The following is a 17,745-nucleotide window of genomic DNA, read 5'->3' as shown; positions in this document are numbered from 1 at the left end:
TTGCTTTCCTCATTGTACTTTTTAATTCTTTTTCAGTCACTTTCAGTTTATTTCTAAATGCTACATTCCTTCTATTTATAATTTCTTTAATATCCTTGGTAACATAAGATTTATTATTTGGATAGACTTTAATATCCTTTGTAGGTATTACCAGTTGCACACAGAAGTTAATATAGTCATTGATTACTTCAGTTCTTTCATCTAATGTTCCATCATGGAAAATTTCCCAGTTTGTACAATCAAAACAAGCTCTTAAGTTCTCTCTACTTTCATTTGACCATACTCTGATTACTTTCTTTTCCAATTTTCCCAGTTTTAACTTTGTTTTGTATACTGGAATCATGTACATCACGTTGTGATCAGAATTCAGTACTGGTGGTCTGCATTTAGACACATAGGCATTCTTGACATTTACAAAGCACTTGTCCAAAATGTTGTATTTTCTTGTTCCTAGCTTAACATATTGTTCAAGTCCTGGCAGCACTTGCTCCAGGTTACACCGATTAAAATCTCCAAGCACTATGACGGGGGCTTCAGGGTAGCAGACTTGCAGTTCATGTACCTTGTCTGCTATCAGACTGGCCGCTTGTGATGGTTTACCGCTGGGTGGAACCTGTCTACTACATGCCTTCTGTCATCTGATTGATAGTTTACTGTTTTAGCAACTAAAAGGCCTTTTAGTATAATTTTAGTACAAACATCCACCTTTAGTTGGTGGTTCATGTGTCTTTTCGCTGTGAAATCTGATTTTTATGAAGTATAACTTTTATTATTTTTAGTAATATTTCAAGATGAACACTTACTGGACTGAAGCAGCTTAGGTTTATGTGATTATTTTTAGAAAAATCATGTTCAAATGTGAATATCAAATATGATCATCAGGAACATTTATTTGTTCATCTCTCAATCATCATTGTATTGCATTGCATTGCATGTTTTGAGCATTTAAATATCATCTTACTAAGACATATTACTGAAGATATAGAGTGATGACTGATATTTACTGTATATCATTTTATGAATACTGTTATAACGATCTCGCTGATTTAGAAGCTATCAGAATTTCATGCATCTGAATAAAATGTGTTTTTTTCCTTATTCCCATATTCTCACTATATGATGCATAAAAGCCTGATGCATCAAATGTGACCCTGGACCACAAAACCAGTCTTAAATCGCTGGGGTATATTTGTAGCAATAACCAAAAATACACTGTATGGGTCAAAATTATGGATTTTTCTTTTATGCCAAAAATCATTAGTATATTAAGTAAAGATCATATTCCATTAAGATATTTTGTAAATGTACTACTGTAAATATATCAAAACGTCGTTTTTGATTAGTAATATGCATTCATTTGGACAACTTTAAAGGTGATTTTCTCAATATTTAGATTTTTTTGCACCCTCAGATTCCAGATTTTCAAATAGTTATATCTCAGCCAAATATTGTCATATACTAACAAACCATACATCAATGGAAAGCTTATTTATTCAGCTTTCAGATAATGTATAAATCTCAATTTCGAAAAAAATTTACACTTAAGACTGGTTTTGTGGTCCAGGGTCACAAATATGATACAAACAAAAAAGTGAATGAAATGTCACAACACTTAAATGTGAACACAAACGCATGTGTGTATGTAAAACCCGTTTCAGAAATGCAGACTGACGGATGGCTAGCTGACAGTGTGAAAGCAGACATGGACACGGCTGCGCAGGAGCAGGGCGCCGCCGAAGATGATGATCTGGACTGTGACGTCACGTATGGAGAAGTGGAGCAGAGATTAGACCAACTGCAGGAACACCTGAGCAGGTAAAACCCAGAGCTCTGGATGAGCTGCACTGCACTGCAAATGATCATAAACACAAACTTGTGATTGCATGTTCTATATTAATGCACAAGCTGCTATGATTGATTTAATTTAAAATGGGAACTGAATGGATGGAAAAGTGGGCATTACAGCAGAAATTTGTGGCATCAGCTGAAAATGAAAGATTCATAGGTGGAGCATCAGTTAAATTAATTTAAAATTTTGACTTAAAATTGAAATTGAATTAATGTGGATGTGCATTATTAATAAAAATAAGTAATTGTATGTTCACCATTATGACAACACTAGTATTGTAAATTATAATAATTAAATTATTAAATGTAATAATTAATGAAATGTATGTAATAATAAAAATAAAAAAAATACAAAGAATTTAATATAAAAAATGTCATTTAATTTTTAAATGTATTCATTTATCCGATTTTTAAACTGTTATTTTTAACAATTGATCAATTTTATTAAATTAATAAAATATATAGAACAATTATTCAAACAAATTTAAAATGACTTTCGAGTTGCATTGCTGTGCAGAAATTATATCATATCATTTTATTATATCATGTTAGTAGCTTCCCCTGAGTCATATATGTATATTTAAGAAACATTTGAAATGGTGAAATACTGTTTGCATCTGAGTCTTCCAGTGCATTACGCCATGTTTCCGTACACTACAATAAATTACACTAACCACATGCACGCCTGCAATAAACATTACTAAACAAAACATTGTTCGTGGTTATCATTCACATGCACATGAAAATTAGCCTCAGCTGACAAAACAAGTTTAGATAACAGCAGTTAAAGCACACACACACACACACACACAGACAGACAGTGGAGCAGCACAGTAGGGTGAGCAGAATCACAGCAGGTGGTATTTTTAGCTGTAACACTGACTTACAGAGAAAGACACACCAGGCAGCAAAAATCCTGCATCAGCTGAGCTCCACATCGCACATCTTACAGCACAGAATCAGATGAAATCTGACAAGCACAAGTACAGGTCATATTCAACCAAAAAATTGAACATTAGGTTTTTATTAAAGACAATGCAGCCTGTTTTTGGACCATTGCTATTTGTTGCATTGTGACATTATATTCAGGCACATTTTCCTGGGCAATTCGATTGACAGTAAGAAGTAGAATTACTGACTATGTTGAAATGCAAAAATCTCTGAAGTAAAGCATCTGGACATCCCAGTAACAAGAATTTGGTGTTAAAATGATGCATAATCATGAAAATAATGTCACAATGTGATATACCTCAATACACAATGCTGCTTGAAAGTTTGTGAACCCTTTAGAATTGTCTATATTTCTGCATAAATATGACCCAAAACATCAACAGATTTTCATATAAGTCCTGAAAGTAGACAAAGAGAACCCAATCAAACAAGTGAGAGAAAAATATTTTCTTTGTCATTTATTTATTGAGAAAAATGATCCAGTGTTACATATCTGTGCGTTGCAAAAGTATGTGAATCTTTGCTTTCAGTATCTGGTGTGACCCCTTTTGCTGCAGTAACTGAAGGTAAAGTTTCTTGTAAATGCTGATCAGTCCTGCACAATAACATGTAGTTTTAGCCCGTTGCTTAGTGCAGAAGCACTTAAACTCTGCGATGTTGGTGGGTTTCCTCCTATGAGCTGCTTGCTTAAGGTCCTTCCACAACATTTTAATTGGATTAAGGTCTGGACTTTGACTCAGCCGCTCCGAAACATTAACTTTGTTGTTCTTTAACCATTCTTTGGTAGAATGACTCGTGTGCTTGGGGCTGTTGTCTTGCTGCATGACCCATGTTCTCTTGAGACTCTGTTCTTAAACAGATGTCCTGATGTTTTCCTTTAGAATTTGCTGCTATAATTCAGAATTCATTGTTCCATCAATGATGGCAGGCTGTCCTGGCCAAGATGCAGCAAAACAGGCCCAAGCCATGATACTACCACCACCATGTTTCACAGATGGGATAAGATTCTTAAGCTGGAATGCAGTGTGTTCATAATAGCTTCTCATTTAAACCAATAAGTTCTATTTTGGTTTCATCCATCCATTAAACCTTTCTCCAATAGTCCTCTGGCTTGTCCACATGATCTTTAGCAAGCAGTTTTCTTTTTGGAGAACAGTGGCTTTCTTCTTGCAGCTCTGCCATGCACACCATGGTTGCTCAGTGTACTCCTGATGGTGGGCTCATTAACATTAGCCAATGTGAGAAAGGCCTTTAATTGCTTAGAAGTTACTCTGGGAAGTTTTGCAACCTCACAGACTATTACACGTTCTGCTTTGGAGTGATCTTTGTCGGTCGACCACTTCTCGGGAAGGCAACAGTGGTCTTGTAACCTTTTCTAGCTCTTTTTCTGAGGTCCTCAGTAATCTCCTTTGTTCGTGACATGATTCACTTCCACAAACATGATCAGACTGTGATAGATCCCTGTTCTTTGAATAAAACAGGTCACGTACTGACATTTGATAGTCATTGCACTGACTGAAAACGCCTCTGCACAGATTTCACCTTTAAATTAACTGCTAATCCAAGAGATTCACACACTGTACTTTTGCCACTCACAGATATGCAATATTGGATCATTTTCCTGAATAAATAAAAGAAAATATTTTTGTCTCATTTGTTTGATTGGGTTCACTTTGTCTACTTTCAGGACTTCTGATTATGTTTTGGGTCATATTTATGCAGAAATGTAGAAAATTCTAAAGGGCTCACAAACTTTCAAGCAGCACTGTACTTTGAAAAATTTAATGTTTCATCCCATTTTACTTGCCTTTTTTCCTTTATAATTATTTGTAAAATTTACCAGTAGTTTCTCAGTGAAAAAAAGTGCTGAGTAAATTCTTTTATTTTTCAGTGTACATCAAGATCACAAGAAAAATAAATTATGATGTTGAGAAAACAAAACAGAAAATAATAAAGCATGTCCTCTGTGGTTACAAAACTTCATTGTTGGATTTCAGCGTGATGCCGCTATGAACTTGAAACAGATGCGGTCTGCATCTCATAAATTTAATCCACGCTGTGTATTTCTGCACACAAGATTTATTACAGCTTCAGTTCCATATGGAAAATTATTAGATGCTTCGTGTTGCAAATGCTAATGATTCAATTCAGCTCAAGAAATCATTTTGAGTCCGAGTGGTTTTGGGCTGTGTGCGCATGAGAGACGGAGGGAACATCGTCAGCATGCAGACTCCAAGAAAGGAGGGATGGTCTTATTCCTTTGTTTTCCGAGAGCTCTAGTTAATGACTCTCTGTTTTAATGAATAGGTGTGTCTTACACGCAGATTAAACCTGCACCGGTTCATTGAACACTTCAGATGAACTCTGATCAACCCTCATATCATACCGCTGAACTGCTAATCATACTCCCTCCGCATACGTCCATTACCTGGAAGCAAAATGAACATGCCTCCTCAAGCTTCACGTGTCAATTTTTGAGGAGTGTTAATAATGAAAGCGCCCTTCTGAAATGTTCATGAAAGGCCAGCTCATGGTTTTTATGCTTGAAGCCTCACCGGAGCAGAAATGCTGTTGTATTGTGGTCATCTCTCTCTCTATTCTGCCCTACAAACTAAGTCATCACCAGTAACTTCATCATGAAAGTTTAGCAGGCAAAGTGATGAATTGGAAAGAAGTATTCAGATTCATGCAACACTGACAGGATCAGTGCAAGAACTCCCCCTGCTGGACAACAGAAGTCAACACACATCAACTGTGGACATTAAGTCACATATACAGTATTAAGGCATCATTTTCCTTTCATTGAAGTGCTAAAGGAAGACCTTACAGAATTAAAGACATTTTACTGAAACTATTTAAGATAAAATAAAAATATAACATAAAATACTTTTTCTTCTTATCTGAACTCTTGGCTCATTGCTCATTGTATTTAACTGTATTATTTTCTGTTAAGCACTTTGAAAATAGCACTTTGTGAGAAGCACTATATAAATAAGATCAAATAAAGTAAAATACACTTTTCTTCTGAGCTGAACTGGCTCACTGCTCAGAGTACATAACTTATCATTTTACTGCAATTATATAATTAAAACCAATAAAGTTTGATGCCCATTGGTGTCTATAGACGGTTTCAACGGCAACAAACAAACCGTTACTGCGCATGCGCGCTTTTGTGGCCCTAACTTAACTTCCGGTAAACATCCAAATACAATCAGTAACAACAGTCCCTCTAGAGTAGATTATGTTTTGATAACAAGCAAAATATGTTTGCTGCGTAAATCAGACAGACTGAGATGCAGCGATTAACTACTTGTACTTATTAAAAATGCAAATTCATTCTCTGCCAGCAGGAGGCGCTTTAAAGCGGGAGAACTAGAGGTTTCCTCGGAAACGGCTGTTGGGCTGTACGTTACACAAAGCAGCGCTGAGCTCTCAAACGCTGCTTTATCAGGCATATAACTTGCTAGATGAAATGAAAATGACATCGAACATTTTCTAAAGACAGTTGTCCTTCAGAAATACAGTGATATAAAAACACCCGCGCCTCGTTTTGATTTTTAAACGTGCGTTACGTGCTCATGTTTATTCAACGAAGCCATTTGGAAAATCGGTCCGTTTTGATATCATGGCGGGTCGCCACAAATAAATAAATGTATGTGAAACACATCCCACAGCACAACAACCTGACTTTAACTTTAACGGTGTTTGTAGCCGGCGCCACTAACAAGACCGATAAACAAACACAGACCGGAAGTTAACATAGGTCCAGGCCACAGTTGCCAACTCTCGCGAGACAAATAAGCAACCGCAGCTTCAAAAACAAGCCCAAAACAAGCCCAATATTTTTTTGATGACGTATTATCATCAATATTATTTATTATCAATTATTTATTACCAATAAATTAATTAATACCAATACCATATTAAACTGATACCACTCTTTTATCTGAAAAGCAAAAACAGAAGCTATTTTACAAAAATTAGCAAACTACAACAAAAATGGGAACAACACTCGTCTCCAATCACCTGTGAGCAGAATAGGATTGGAGAGATGGAAAAGGAGAAAAGCACAAGAGCTTCAAAGGGGAGCTGTAACATATAGCTACATATTTATAGCCTAAAATATATAGGGGTCATTCTATGGAAATGTCCATTTTTCTGTCCCTAGCCTTTACAGAAATATTACACTTGAAAAACACTTGGTTACAATTTTTTTATATATATATTTTAAAATGAAACAATGTGTTATTTGAACAATTACACCTTCTTGAGCCATCAATGTGGTAATATTTGTTTTTAATTAATTATAAAGAATTCCAAGCACTATAAAACTGCTCGTCCCCACAGCCATGTACAGCGGGAAGGTGCTTTATTTTGAGGTCAAAACCATAAAATAATGTATACATAAGTATCAAATAAATGACATAAAAAACGAAATGCCACATAAATATTATAGAAAAATATATAAAATATTATATTAAATTATAATGTATATTATATTTAAAAAGAAAATATTATATAATAATATTAAAAATATTATAAACAAATAAAAAATCATTAAGCTGTCATTTATGTGTATTCATGAAGTCAAAAGGTAATCTAATAATGTGGTTTAAATGTAAAAAAAATAAAATAAATAAATTTAAAAAAAAAACATTTTAAGACATCTTGCTATACCAGGCTATTCGAACCAAATGTATTTACTAAGTATTAGGATATGACTACTTGTTTTTTATTACAGCCCGTGATAATTAATACATTACAAAAACATTATAAAAATTAGGCTAAAAGAAAGTCATCCCACTCCTCTACATCTACTTCTATCATCGCTTGGATTACAGCGTCACGCATGTTCTTTTTGAATGTGATTTTTCTCCAATGAGGGGGCGGAGCATATGGCAAAATACGCTACAGCACTTATATTATTGCACTGGTTGGCTATCAACTGCGAGCAGACCGAGTGTCAATCAGTGCATTGGAGAATACGGCGAACATAAATAAAGAAACTAAGTTGCTTGTCAGATTTCCCTAACAAGCAACCATATTTTTTAAAATAAGCCCAAAAAACCGCAACCCGCGACCAGGGATTTTTTCCCGCAACTTTACAAAAAAAGAAGCCCAAAGTCGCGTATAATACGCGGACTTGGCAACTGTGGTCCAGGCGCGTGCGCCCGATGAAACCGTCTATAGGAACCATATTTGACGCACAAGTCAAACTATTTTTATGATTACTTTATGCAATTTCTTTGGTCATTTGGGGTCTGTAAGATTTAAAAAAAAAAAAAAAAAAAATGTTATAGTCTTCTGCTCACCAAGGCTACATTTGGTTAAAAATACAGTAAAAACAGCAATGTTGTGAAATATTATTACAGTTTAAAATATATGTGAATATATGAATATGTTAAAATGATTTATTCCTGTGATGTAAAGCTGCAATATTGTGGACTATTATTGCAATTTAAATTAAGTGTTTTCTATTTGAATATATTTTAAAATGCAATTTATTCTTGTGATTGTAAAGCTGAATTTTCAGCATCATTACTCCAGTCTTCAGTGTCACATGATCCTTCAGAAATCATTCTAATATGCTGATTTGCGGCTCAAGAAACATTTCTGATTATTATCAATGTTGAAAACAGTTGTACTGCTTCATATTTTTGTGGAGACTGTGATACGTTTTTTTCAGGATACTTTTCAGAAATCTTTTGTAACAATATAAATGTCTTTACTGTCACTTTTGATGAATTTAATGCAGCCTTGCGGAATAAAATAAAAATGCATAAATTATTTTCATTGTCACACCGAAATGTGTGTTTCTCACAGCGCTCTGATTCCTGTCTCACCAGGTTAGAGTGTCAGATGACGACAGACATTCAGAGTATCCTGCAGCTGCTGCAGAGACAGACGTGTTTAGGACCTCCGGCCTACAGCAGCCTCACAGCCGGTCCTGAGTACAAGAGACCCGCCATCAGAGTGCAGCCCGTCGCTTCTGTTCCCACCAACCCACAGCACTGCACAGCACAGGTGCCACACTGCATCCTGACACATGCCTAGAGATGAGAAACTGTTATTTTCAGATGAAGATGGGTCCATAGTTACAGTACATACTTCAGGTCTACACAGAGTTTCTTCACTTATGAATCATTTATTTTGGCATTAAACAAACCTATTTCACTGCATCTGAGATATGTATTTAAATAATTCAAATGTTATAAAAATGCAAGCTAAATATTTTAGCATCTATATATGTGACCCTGGACCACAAAACCAGTCTTAAGTCGCTGGGGTATATTTGTAGCAATAGCCAAAAATACATTGCATGGGTCAAAATTATCCATTTTTCTTTTATGCCAAAAATCATTATAGGACATTAAGTAAAGATCATGTTCCATGAAGATATTTTGTAAATTTCTTACCTTAAATATACTTACGTCTGTTTTTGTGGTCCAGGGTGTAAGAAACTATAAATAATTGCATGAATAAGTGCATATTCTATGCCCTGATTCTCTAAGAGCATTGAGAAGTGTTTACTGGCACAAAAGTATGTGTTATATGGTGACACTCGAATGAGATCACATGACCAGCTGTAGAGTGCCACCTACTGCAGACATTCATTATTTTACATACATTTTATATCAGCCTTGGGTGGTCAGTCATGGTCAGTCTAAATATAGAGTAGGTTGGGATACTAAATATTTTATAAACAAATAAATAGATATTTTTAATTAATTAATTGTTATCTATACAGTACATATATATCAGGGTTAATACAGATAAAATAAAATATATATATATATTTTTTTACTGAAAAATTTTTTTTAACTCATTTTAATTCAGCTAGTTTCCAAAGAAACATTCCTCATTTTCATTTAGTTTAACTTGATGTACTAAAATAACTAGAAACCAAAACATAAATAAACAAAAAATAAAAAATAAAACTATATAGACATATTAAAAATAATAATGATGACAAAAACTCCCAATAAAATGACTAAAACTTTAACAAATATTAAAATAAAAACTGAAAATGTCAAATTAAAAACAATTAATAAAAAATTATAATAGTATCTCACTGATACAAAAAAAAAAAAAAAACGCATATGTTTCCAGATTTTTTTCCTCTGAAGGTTACTACTAAAAAAAAAACTGCCACATTGATTAAATCAGGATATAATTGGCTGCTTTAAGGACTAGACATTTCATTTAAATAATACATTTCTGAATCATGCACAACACTAAAATACACATGCAAAATGTTCATTATCACCAAGAAACAATGCGATAAATCCTTCTTTTACAGGTCGCTAACATTTTGGCCATGACAAAGATCCATCCGAACCCCAAGGACTCTCTGTCAGGTCTGGCCCTTCTGGACTCCAACCCAAAGCAGAGCCACGGGACACAGTCCTCACAGCACTCCAGCGCCACGTACCGCTTCACAAACAGCCAGACTCTTCCTCTGACACGCCAGCAGTCCAGATCCCTGCTTCCAGACACCACAGCTGCTCTGGAGCTCCACAGACTGCCGTCTGATCCAGGACTGCACTGACCAGGATGTCCCACAGCTCTTCCACACCTACTTGGAGGCATAAAGGATGTTTTAAATACAGGCACTGGCCAAAACTTTAATACTAGTACAACTTAGGATTCACTGCTGGCTCTCGCCTGTACATTTGCTTCTTCTTCCTTTTCCTGCCCTACGCTCCTCGATGCTGTCGGGGAAGATTTAGAACGGATTCCTGGACAACACTTCCGTTTTCAGGAAGTCAAAGACATTTCTTGGAGTGTCTTGGACACTTTTCCACATACATGTGTTCTGCACACTTTTACACTAGTGTGAGACTCAGGACATTGATGGTGGTTAATATAACATACTGGCAGAATCTCTTCCCTGTTTTATCATTATCATTCTAAATTATAATAATGACACTTTACACTTCGATTTGCAGAACCCTGTGGAACTACATACTATACAGTTTAGTCCACTTATTAATTTTTATTTGTTTGTTTTTTTTGCATTATTTTCTAATAAAGCGTGTTTCACCACAATTAAACAGTATGTTATACAAAATATTTTGAATATATTTTAAAAATAAAACATTAATTTGACAAAAATAGAATTTCAGTTGATGACATTATTAAAAAAAACTGCAAACATGTCAAACTGTAGCAAACCAAAATTGCCATACACACACACACTCACACACAAATAAATATATATAAATGTTCATTTTTATTCATTCAGTTCATTTTATATCCAAGTTTCATATGTAAATTTAGAGAATGGAAATTTTTAATTTTCAAAGTGCTTTGAGTTTTGGACCCCACTAGTAAAAATTATTATATTTATTTAGAATTCTTTTTTTTAATTAAATATATTAATTTAATAATTTTATTTTTATTTATTTGCATTATTGTCTAATTTAGTACATTTTAGTGCACTAGAATTAAACATTATGTTACAAAATATTTTGGGTTAATTTGAAAAGTTAAATTGCAGCATGCACATAAATGTGAATTTTTATTCATTTATTAATATTGATGTAAATTAATTGACATCATAAAATTTCATATATAAAAGGTTTTCAGTATTTTCTCAGTTTTGGACCTCACTGTAGCAATTTATTGGTTTGTTTGCATTTTTTTTATTCAATTAAATTTTTTGGAATCGTGCTTAGCTGCCATGTACATACATGATACCCCTCTATTAAATGAAAAGAGACGCATGGCTGAAGGTTTTACGTGTTGCATGTTTTCTGCAACATACTGGGAAGCAGGTTTACTGTATGTCAGCATGTTTCAGAGCTAATCACCGAATGCACTCCTCTCTAATTGACTAGGTTTATTTGCACATGGTCATGCTAGCTTGAATCAAACTCTGCACGACATAAAACAATGACATTGAGCAGCTTCTTTGTAAGCACTGGTGTACAATACGGCCACATGTGTAATAATAATATGGAATACAAACATACCTTTTAATGCAGCAAAACTGTATTTACACTGGAGTCACAAATGTGAGAAATAATGAATCAGACACTCAAAACTATCAACTATTACTGAAACAGATGCACAGAAAATATCGTAGCGGAGCACAAACACAACAAGCATTCATGTATGATGTCACTGCTCATTTTTGTGATATGCCACTGTTTGCAAAGCACATGTTAGCCTCATATGTAGCTAAAGTATGAATATATATGCATAATAGAATATTTATCAACTTCTGGTAAAAAAGCTACACTAATGTTGGCTTCATTCAAAATCTTCTTACAACAAAATCACTTTGTTTTCCAAATATTTAGTCTAGAGAAGCTTCTGTCACACATCCTGCTAGCAATAATGATAAAACACTGGATCTTTACACTCCTGTTTCTCGTCTAAAGGGTTGATTTGCTGATTGATTTGTGTTGAAAAGATTGTAATATTCACTGCCTAACATCATCTGAGGGGAAGTTTTTGCATCTGTTTTCTTTTTCTGTAATATTAGTTTATACCTAAAAATATATATTTATACCCAGTAATATACTGGAGGTTTTTTTTATGTGCAATAAACACTTTCGTGAAATACTTTCTCAAGATTTCGCAGCTTGATTTCAAAGTTACAGCTTTGATGTGAGCTATTTTATTTATGTTTATTTTTATATGTCACTGCAGAATACTGTATTTTGGATTACAAGCAAACAATCTAGTAAATTGCACAGAAACATGTCAAATTAAAAATCGTCACTTGCAAACAAATATCAAATCTGCAGATAAATGCATTAAATCTCCCTGGAATATCATTCATTTCTGTATGAAGGGATGATATCTGCACATGGCTCCATGCCCTTATAATAAATATCACCAACCTCTGCATGAATGTGTGAGTGTGTATGAGTGTATGTATGCCTCTTTATCTTTAATTCAGTAATTTAATTGTATTTATATGTGGCGTTTGCTGCATAACAATCATATTGAAGACAGCCAGAAGCAGAGGAGGCATTTTGTTTTGTTTTGTTTGGACATATTAAAAACTGTTATTAAAACTGCAAACGTTTGCACGTAACACTTTCACTTTTTATCCCAATGTTTCACTTGGACTGACATGTTTTTTATAGTTTGCACTGTATAGTTTGTACACCGCAATATTCTACAGGTGTTTTGAATGTGTCTGTTATTTAAAGATTTATTTATTATATATATATTTGATGCATTTACTTTAGGCGATGACTTTTGACTAACTGTATAAACAAGTATATAAATAAAAGGAATGCACATCAGTTTTGAGCTTACTGTTGTTCCTGTGGCTGTTTAATGAGTCAAAATTATTTGTTTAAAGAATAAGTATTAAAAAAATGTATATATATATATATAAATATTAAATATAAATTATAAAATGAATACTCATGAATAAAAATTTGATGGTCACCGGTGAAAAATAAACCCTGAACAGCAACAAAAATCACAGCACTTCTATAAACACCTGCTTGTCTATATGAAATGCTATTTTAGCATTTAGAATTTTTTATATATTTTCAATTATTATTAAATTTTAAAAAGTGTCTGAGCTCAAACAGAGCATATTTCTGAACACAGCCTTTTACAGAAGTAACTAGAATTCAACTTGAAATTATATTATGAACGTAGGAAGTTTTGTTTACCAGTTTGGCACAATGTATTCTGTCTCCATCTAGTGTTTATTTGTTATTTAACCCTGGAGAACCCAAGAACCCTTTTCGTATTTGGAAAATTATGAACTATGCATTAAATTACTGCTATAAGTTCACTGAACACAAAAATATCCACTTTTTCAATTTTAACCCTTTATTCCCTATTTTAGGATTAGGGCCAAATTTGACCCATTGGGCTTTAGGCGTATCATTTCAAAGAATCACAATAACAAACACTGTCAATGCAAACTATTTTAAATTTAGGAAAATAATCAGTCAACCACACAGCTACATTTAACAATGTTTTTTTTTTTGCTTTATTTGTTGCATGTTAGAACTGGATTTCAAATGTACAAACACTTTGGCCAATGGAACACTGTGTTGATTGGTATTCTCAACAATATTTTCCAACATATCAAGGGAAACAAAGCATCGAAAGTAAACCAGTGGCGTGTCTGTCGTGGCATCCTGGTACGACTCAAACTGTTCACCTTGAAAGTTCACGTCAGGCAACTCAAAGCCTTTCTTTCGCCAATTGTAAGTTTTTGCGGCACGATTTGGCTCCATCTGTGGGCTAGCAGTCTCGGCAGACGGCACATCTTCATCGCTGGACGAGTCATTGGACGAGTCACTGTCTTGGGCAGAAGATTCACCGCCATCACTTTCATGCGGTTGAAACAATTCATCAGAATCGCTATCGCTGTCCAATTCAGGGCCAAAGTCACTATCATCAGCTTCAAGTTGCTCCAATACTTGTCTTACAGTGATCTTTCTCTGTTGCTTTCCCTGTCCTGAAAAGGGAGCGGCCATACTCCCTGAAAAGATATACTACTTTATTAGTCTCTGGCCCTGTACTACTGAGGTAACTTGGTAAAATATATTATACAAATGAATTTATTTCAAGGCTTTAGCCAAATACAGGACTGTCACCATTCTCCAATGAAGTCACTCAAAGAACCAAAGGGTCATTTTTGACCCCACATTTTTTTAACCCATACACCCAGAGGGTCATTTTTGGCCCATTGTTTTTTTAACTAGCTCAGAGTTGCTAATTTATCCAAAAATTATATAAAACGTACTTCTAGGCATTCTGCAAGCTAATACTAAATAGATTAACAAAAATACACAATTTTACCAACCGCTGGTTTGCTGAGAAGACGATTTTGTTTGGGTAGGTTTCCAGCTCAACAAAACAGCATGTGGTCAGCCATCTTGTTACTACCACTCTGGCACTTGTGAGTTCAATATTCATCCACTAGGTGTCTCTATGCAGGGGCCAGAAGTGGCACTCTGGGCTTTTGAAGTTAAATTTGACAAAACATTTTTTTTTTGTTAATTTTGGGTAGCAGCAATTAACAGCGGCCAAATTTGACCCCGTGGGTTCTCCAGGGTTAAAATTGCAGAAAAGTGTTAGTGTATATATTTTTATATGGCTGCAAAGCCGTCGCTCTATGAATAAATAAATGTATTTCAATAAATGTGTTTTTCTTCATTTATTTGGCTCTAATGGTGACAATGTTAGTGAGACGCATCGCATATCTGACTGATTACGTTTGAAAACCAAGACGAGAAACGAAACCGAAAGTAAACAGGTCCGGGGAAACTGATCACGGGTCCGTCGGCTCTGATAAACGGGATCGGTGAATTCTGGCAGAACTTCTGCTGATCTTTCCAGCGATATCTTATCAACATGAGCTGCGATCAGGACGCAGAGACGCGACACATTCTGGACTGTTTCAGAGACAGACTGAAGCGACTCGTTCAGGTCGAGCCGCTTCTGGATCTGCTGCACTTCCTCGAACCGGATCGAAAGGACCGGATTAAAGCCAAGTTTCGTGAGCAGGGGAACATAAGCGCCGCGGCACTTCTGATTGACGAGATTATTCAGTCTAAAAACTGCGAACAGGGATGGTCGAGAGAGCTGATCACCGCGCTGGAGACCGTCGGGTGCAAACACGCCGCAAAGTACGTGCTGAACAGCCCACCGGAGCCCACAGAGGAGACCGAGAACGACAGCTGCGTCCGGCTGATCGACCTCCTGCAGCTCACGCTGGTCAACATGAAGACCGCAGACGTGTGCGCGCACTGCCGCGCGCTGGGGCTCCTGACGCAGGAGGACCAGGAGAATGTCAGTAATCTTACATCAGATCAGGGGGCCCACACTGTGGGATGGGGTTTTGTGCTCCAGGGTCTCATTCATTCATTTTGTTGTTAAAATAATGAAATATTCACTTAAAAAATTAGGGGGACTTAAAGTAAATATATTACGTCACAGAGGGTGACAAAAAAAGTGTATATTACAACTATAGATATATATAGATAGTCATGTAAAAATCATCATCATCATCAGTAGAGGGCGCTATAAACCAAACAGAAACAGATGTGCTATAAATTATGGATTTGAGTTACTGATGTGGCTCTGACATACTAGATAAAATATTAAACTCACAATTCAATAAAATGTTATTAGTAGTGATATACTTAACTGCAATATAATAACAACAACAACAATTATTGTTTATATTAATATATACTTTTATATATATTATATATATATATATATATATATATATATATATATATATATACAGTATCTCATAAAAGTGAGTACACCCAACACATTTCAGCAACAATTTTAGTATATCTTCTCAAGGGACAATACTACACTAATGAAACTTGGATATATTTTAGAGTAGTCAATGTGCAGCTTGTATAGAAGTACAAATTTACTGTCCTCTAAAAATAACTCAACGTATAGCCATTATTGTCCAAATAACTGGCAACAAAAATGAGTACACCCTTAGTGAACATGTCAAAACTGTGTCCAAAGTGTCAATATTTTGTAGGGGCACCATTGTTATCTAGCACTGCCTCTAGCTGCGCAGGTTGTTGCTGGAAAGTGTTGCCAACTTAGCAATTTTGTTGCTAAATTTAGCAACTTTTCACCCTACCCTAGCAACTTTTTCTTCCAAAAGCACCTAGCCACAAATTTAGCAATTTTTAAAATTTATTTGGCAACTTCTAGCAACTTTTGATAAGTGACTCAGACAATAAAAAGGCACACATTTGAATGAATCCACAGGTTTCCAGGGGGCGCTACTGTAAAAAAGAACGTGGGTAAAACTTCCGGTGAGGCGGCAGAAGTAGTATACCAATGGTATATTGTGTGCTAATTAGCGAAGAGGCTAAGCCTGCGTCCCAATGTGCATACTATCCATCCTAAATTCTATGTGACATTAGTAATTTGCAGTACTATTTAGGGCAGATAGGGTGGATAGTATGCACATTGGGACGCAGGATACGTTTTTTCAGGTCTTTTCCACTGTCGGAGCCAGTGCTTTAAACTGGCCGGGCGGGGCTAATAACCTCAGGCCTGTTTTACAATAATAAGTAATTCATGCTCCTGGACAGGTTGTCTTCAGCAAACTGTTTGCAGGCTTTTTTGTGAGCCAACTTCAGAAGATTCTTCCTTCTGGGACAACGGCCATGCAAACCGACTTTTTGCAGTGTACGGCGTATGGTCTGAGCACTGACAAGCTGACCTTCCACTTCTGCAACCTCTAAAGCAATGCTGGCAGCACTCATGCATCTGTTTTTTGAAGCCAGCTTCTGCACCTGATGCACAGCACGAGGACCTAACTTCTTTGATCGACCCTTGCGAGGCCTGTTCCGAGTGAAACCCGTCTTGGAAAACCTCTGTATGACCCTGGCCACTGTACTGTAACTCAGTTTCAGGGTGTTACCGAACTTCTTATAGCCTCGGCCATCTTTGTGGAGAGCAACAATTCTAATTCTCAAATCTTCAGAGAGTTCTTTACCATGAGGTGCCATGTTGAACATCCAGTGGTCAGTACGAGAGAATTGTACTCAAAGCACCAAATTTTAATAAAAGATACAAAAATTTGTATGGTCCTGTGAAGCAGAAAAAAACATGAACATGATGAATAGGACATGTGGCCTTGCATGGTTAAACGACGTATAGCTGTTTTCACATAGGGTGTACTCACTTTTGTTGCCAGCTTTTTTGACAATAATGGCTGTATGTTGAGTTATTTTCAGAGGACAGTAAATCCGTACTGCTATACAAGCTGCACATTGACTACTCTAAATATATATCCAAGTTTCATTTCTATAGTATTGTCCCTTGAGAAGATATACTAAAATGGTTGCGAAATGTGAGGGGTGTACTCACTTTTGTGAGATAATTTATATATATATATATATATATATATATATATATATATATATATATATATATATATATATATATATATATATATACACACACACACAC

The 17,745-nt window shown here is 35.4% G+C and overlaps 2 protein-coding genes and 1 long non-coding RNA gene across 9 annotated transcripts in view; 2 read left to right on the top strand and 1 right to left on the bottom strand.

The window, feature by feature from the left end:
• The window catches only part of LOC131547108 (potassium voltage-gated channel subfamily H member 7-like), a 112,835-nt gene extending 99,784 nt beyond the window's left edge, over positions 1–13,051 (top strand). The window contains exons 13-15 of the mRNA XM_058787407.1: positions 1,659–1,815; positions 8,646–8,823; positions 10,100–13,051. Coding sequence (XP_058643390.1) covers positions 1,659–1,815; positions 8,646–8,823; positions 10,100–10,348 — 584 coding nt within the window. The 3' untranslated portion in view covers positions 10,349–13,051. The remainder of the gene's footprint in view (positions 1–1,658; positions 1,816–8,645; positions 8,824–10,099) is intronic.
• Positions 1–17,745, bottom strand: part of LOC131547112 (uncharacterized) — a 59,686-nt gene that overhangs the window by 12,152 nt on the left and 29,789 nt on the right. For 3 of the 6 annotated variants that reach the window (XR_009272841.1, XR_009272842.1, XR_009272844.1), the window contains exon 7: positions 14,196–14,266. This is a non-coding gene — a long non-coding RNA (uncharacterized LOC131547112). Of the gene's footprint in view, positions 1–1,753; positions 1,850–2,735; positions 2,819–8,642; positions 8,850–10,231; positions 10,379–14,195; positions 14,267–17,745 lie in introns of those variants that run through there. The other 3 variants (XR_009272846.1, XR_009272845.1, XR_009272843.1) reach the window with 3 other exon arrangements.
• The window catches only part of ifih1 (interferon induced with helicase C domain 1), a 30,575-nt gene continuing 27,089 nt past the window's right edge, over positions 14,260–17,745 (top strand). The window contains exon 1 of one of the 2 annotated variants that reach the window (XM_058787409.1): positions 14,260–15,579. In XM_058787409.1, the coding sequence (XP_058643392.1) occupies positions 15,142–15,579 (438 nt within the window). In that variant the 5' untranslated portion in view covers positions 14,260–15,141. The remainder of the gene's footprint in view (positions 15,580–17,745) is intronic. The other variant, XM_058787410.1, reaches the window with a different exon arrangement.

This window comes from Onychostoma macrolepis, chromosome 09 (assembly GCF_012432095.1).
Source record: "Onychostoma macrolepis isolate SWU-2019 chromosome 09, ASM1243209v1, whole genome shotgun sequence".
Taxonomy (NCBI): Eukaryota; Metazoa; Chordata; class Actinopteri; order Cypriniformes; family Cyprinidae; genus Onychostoma; species Onychostoma macrolepis.
This window is presented reverse-complemented; position numbering and strand designations above follow the sequence as displayed.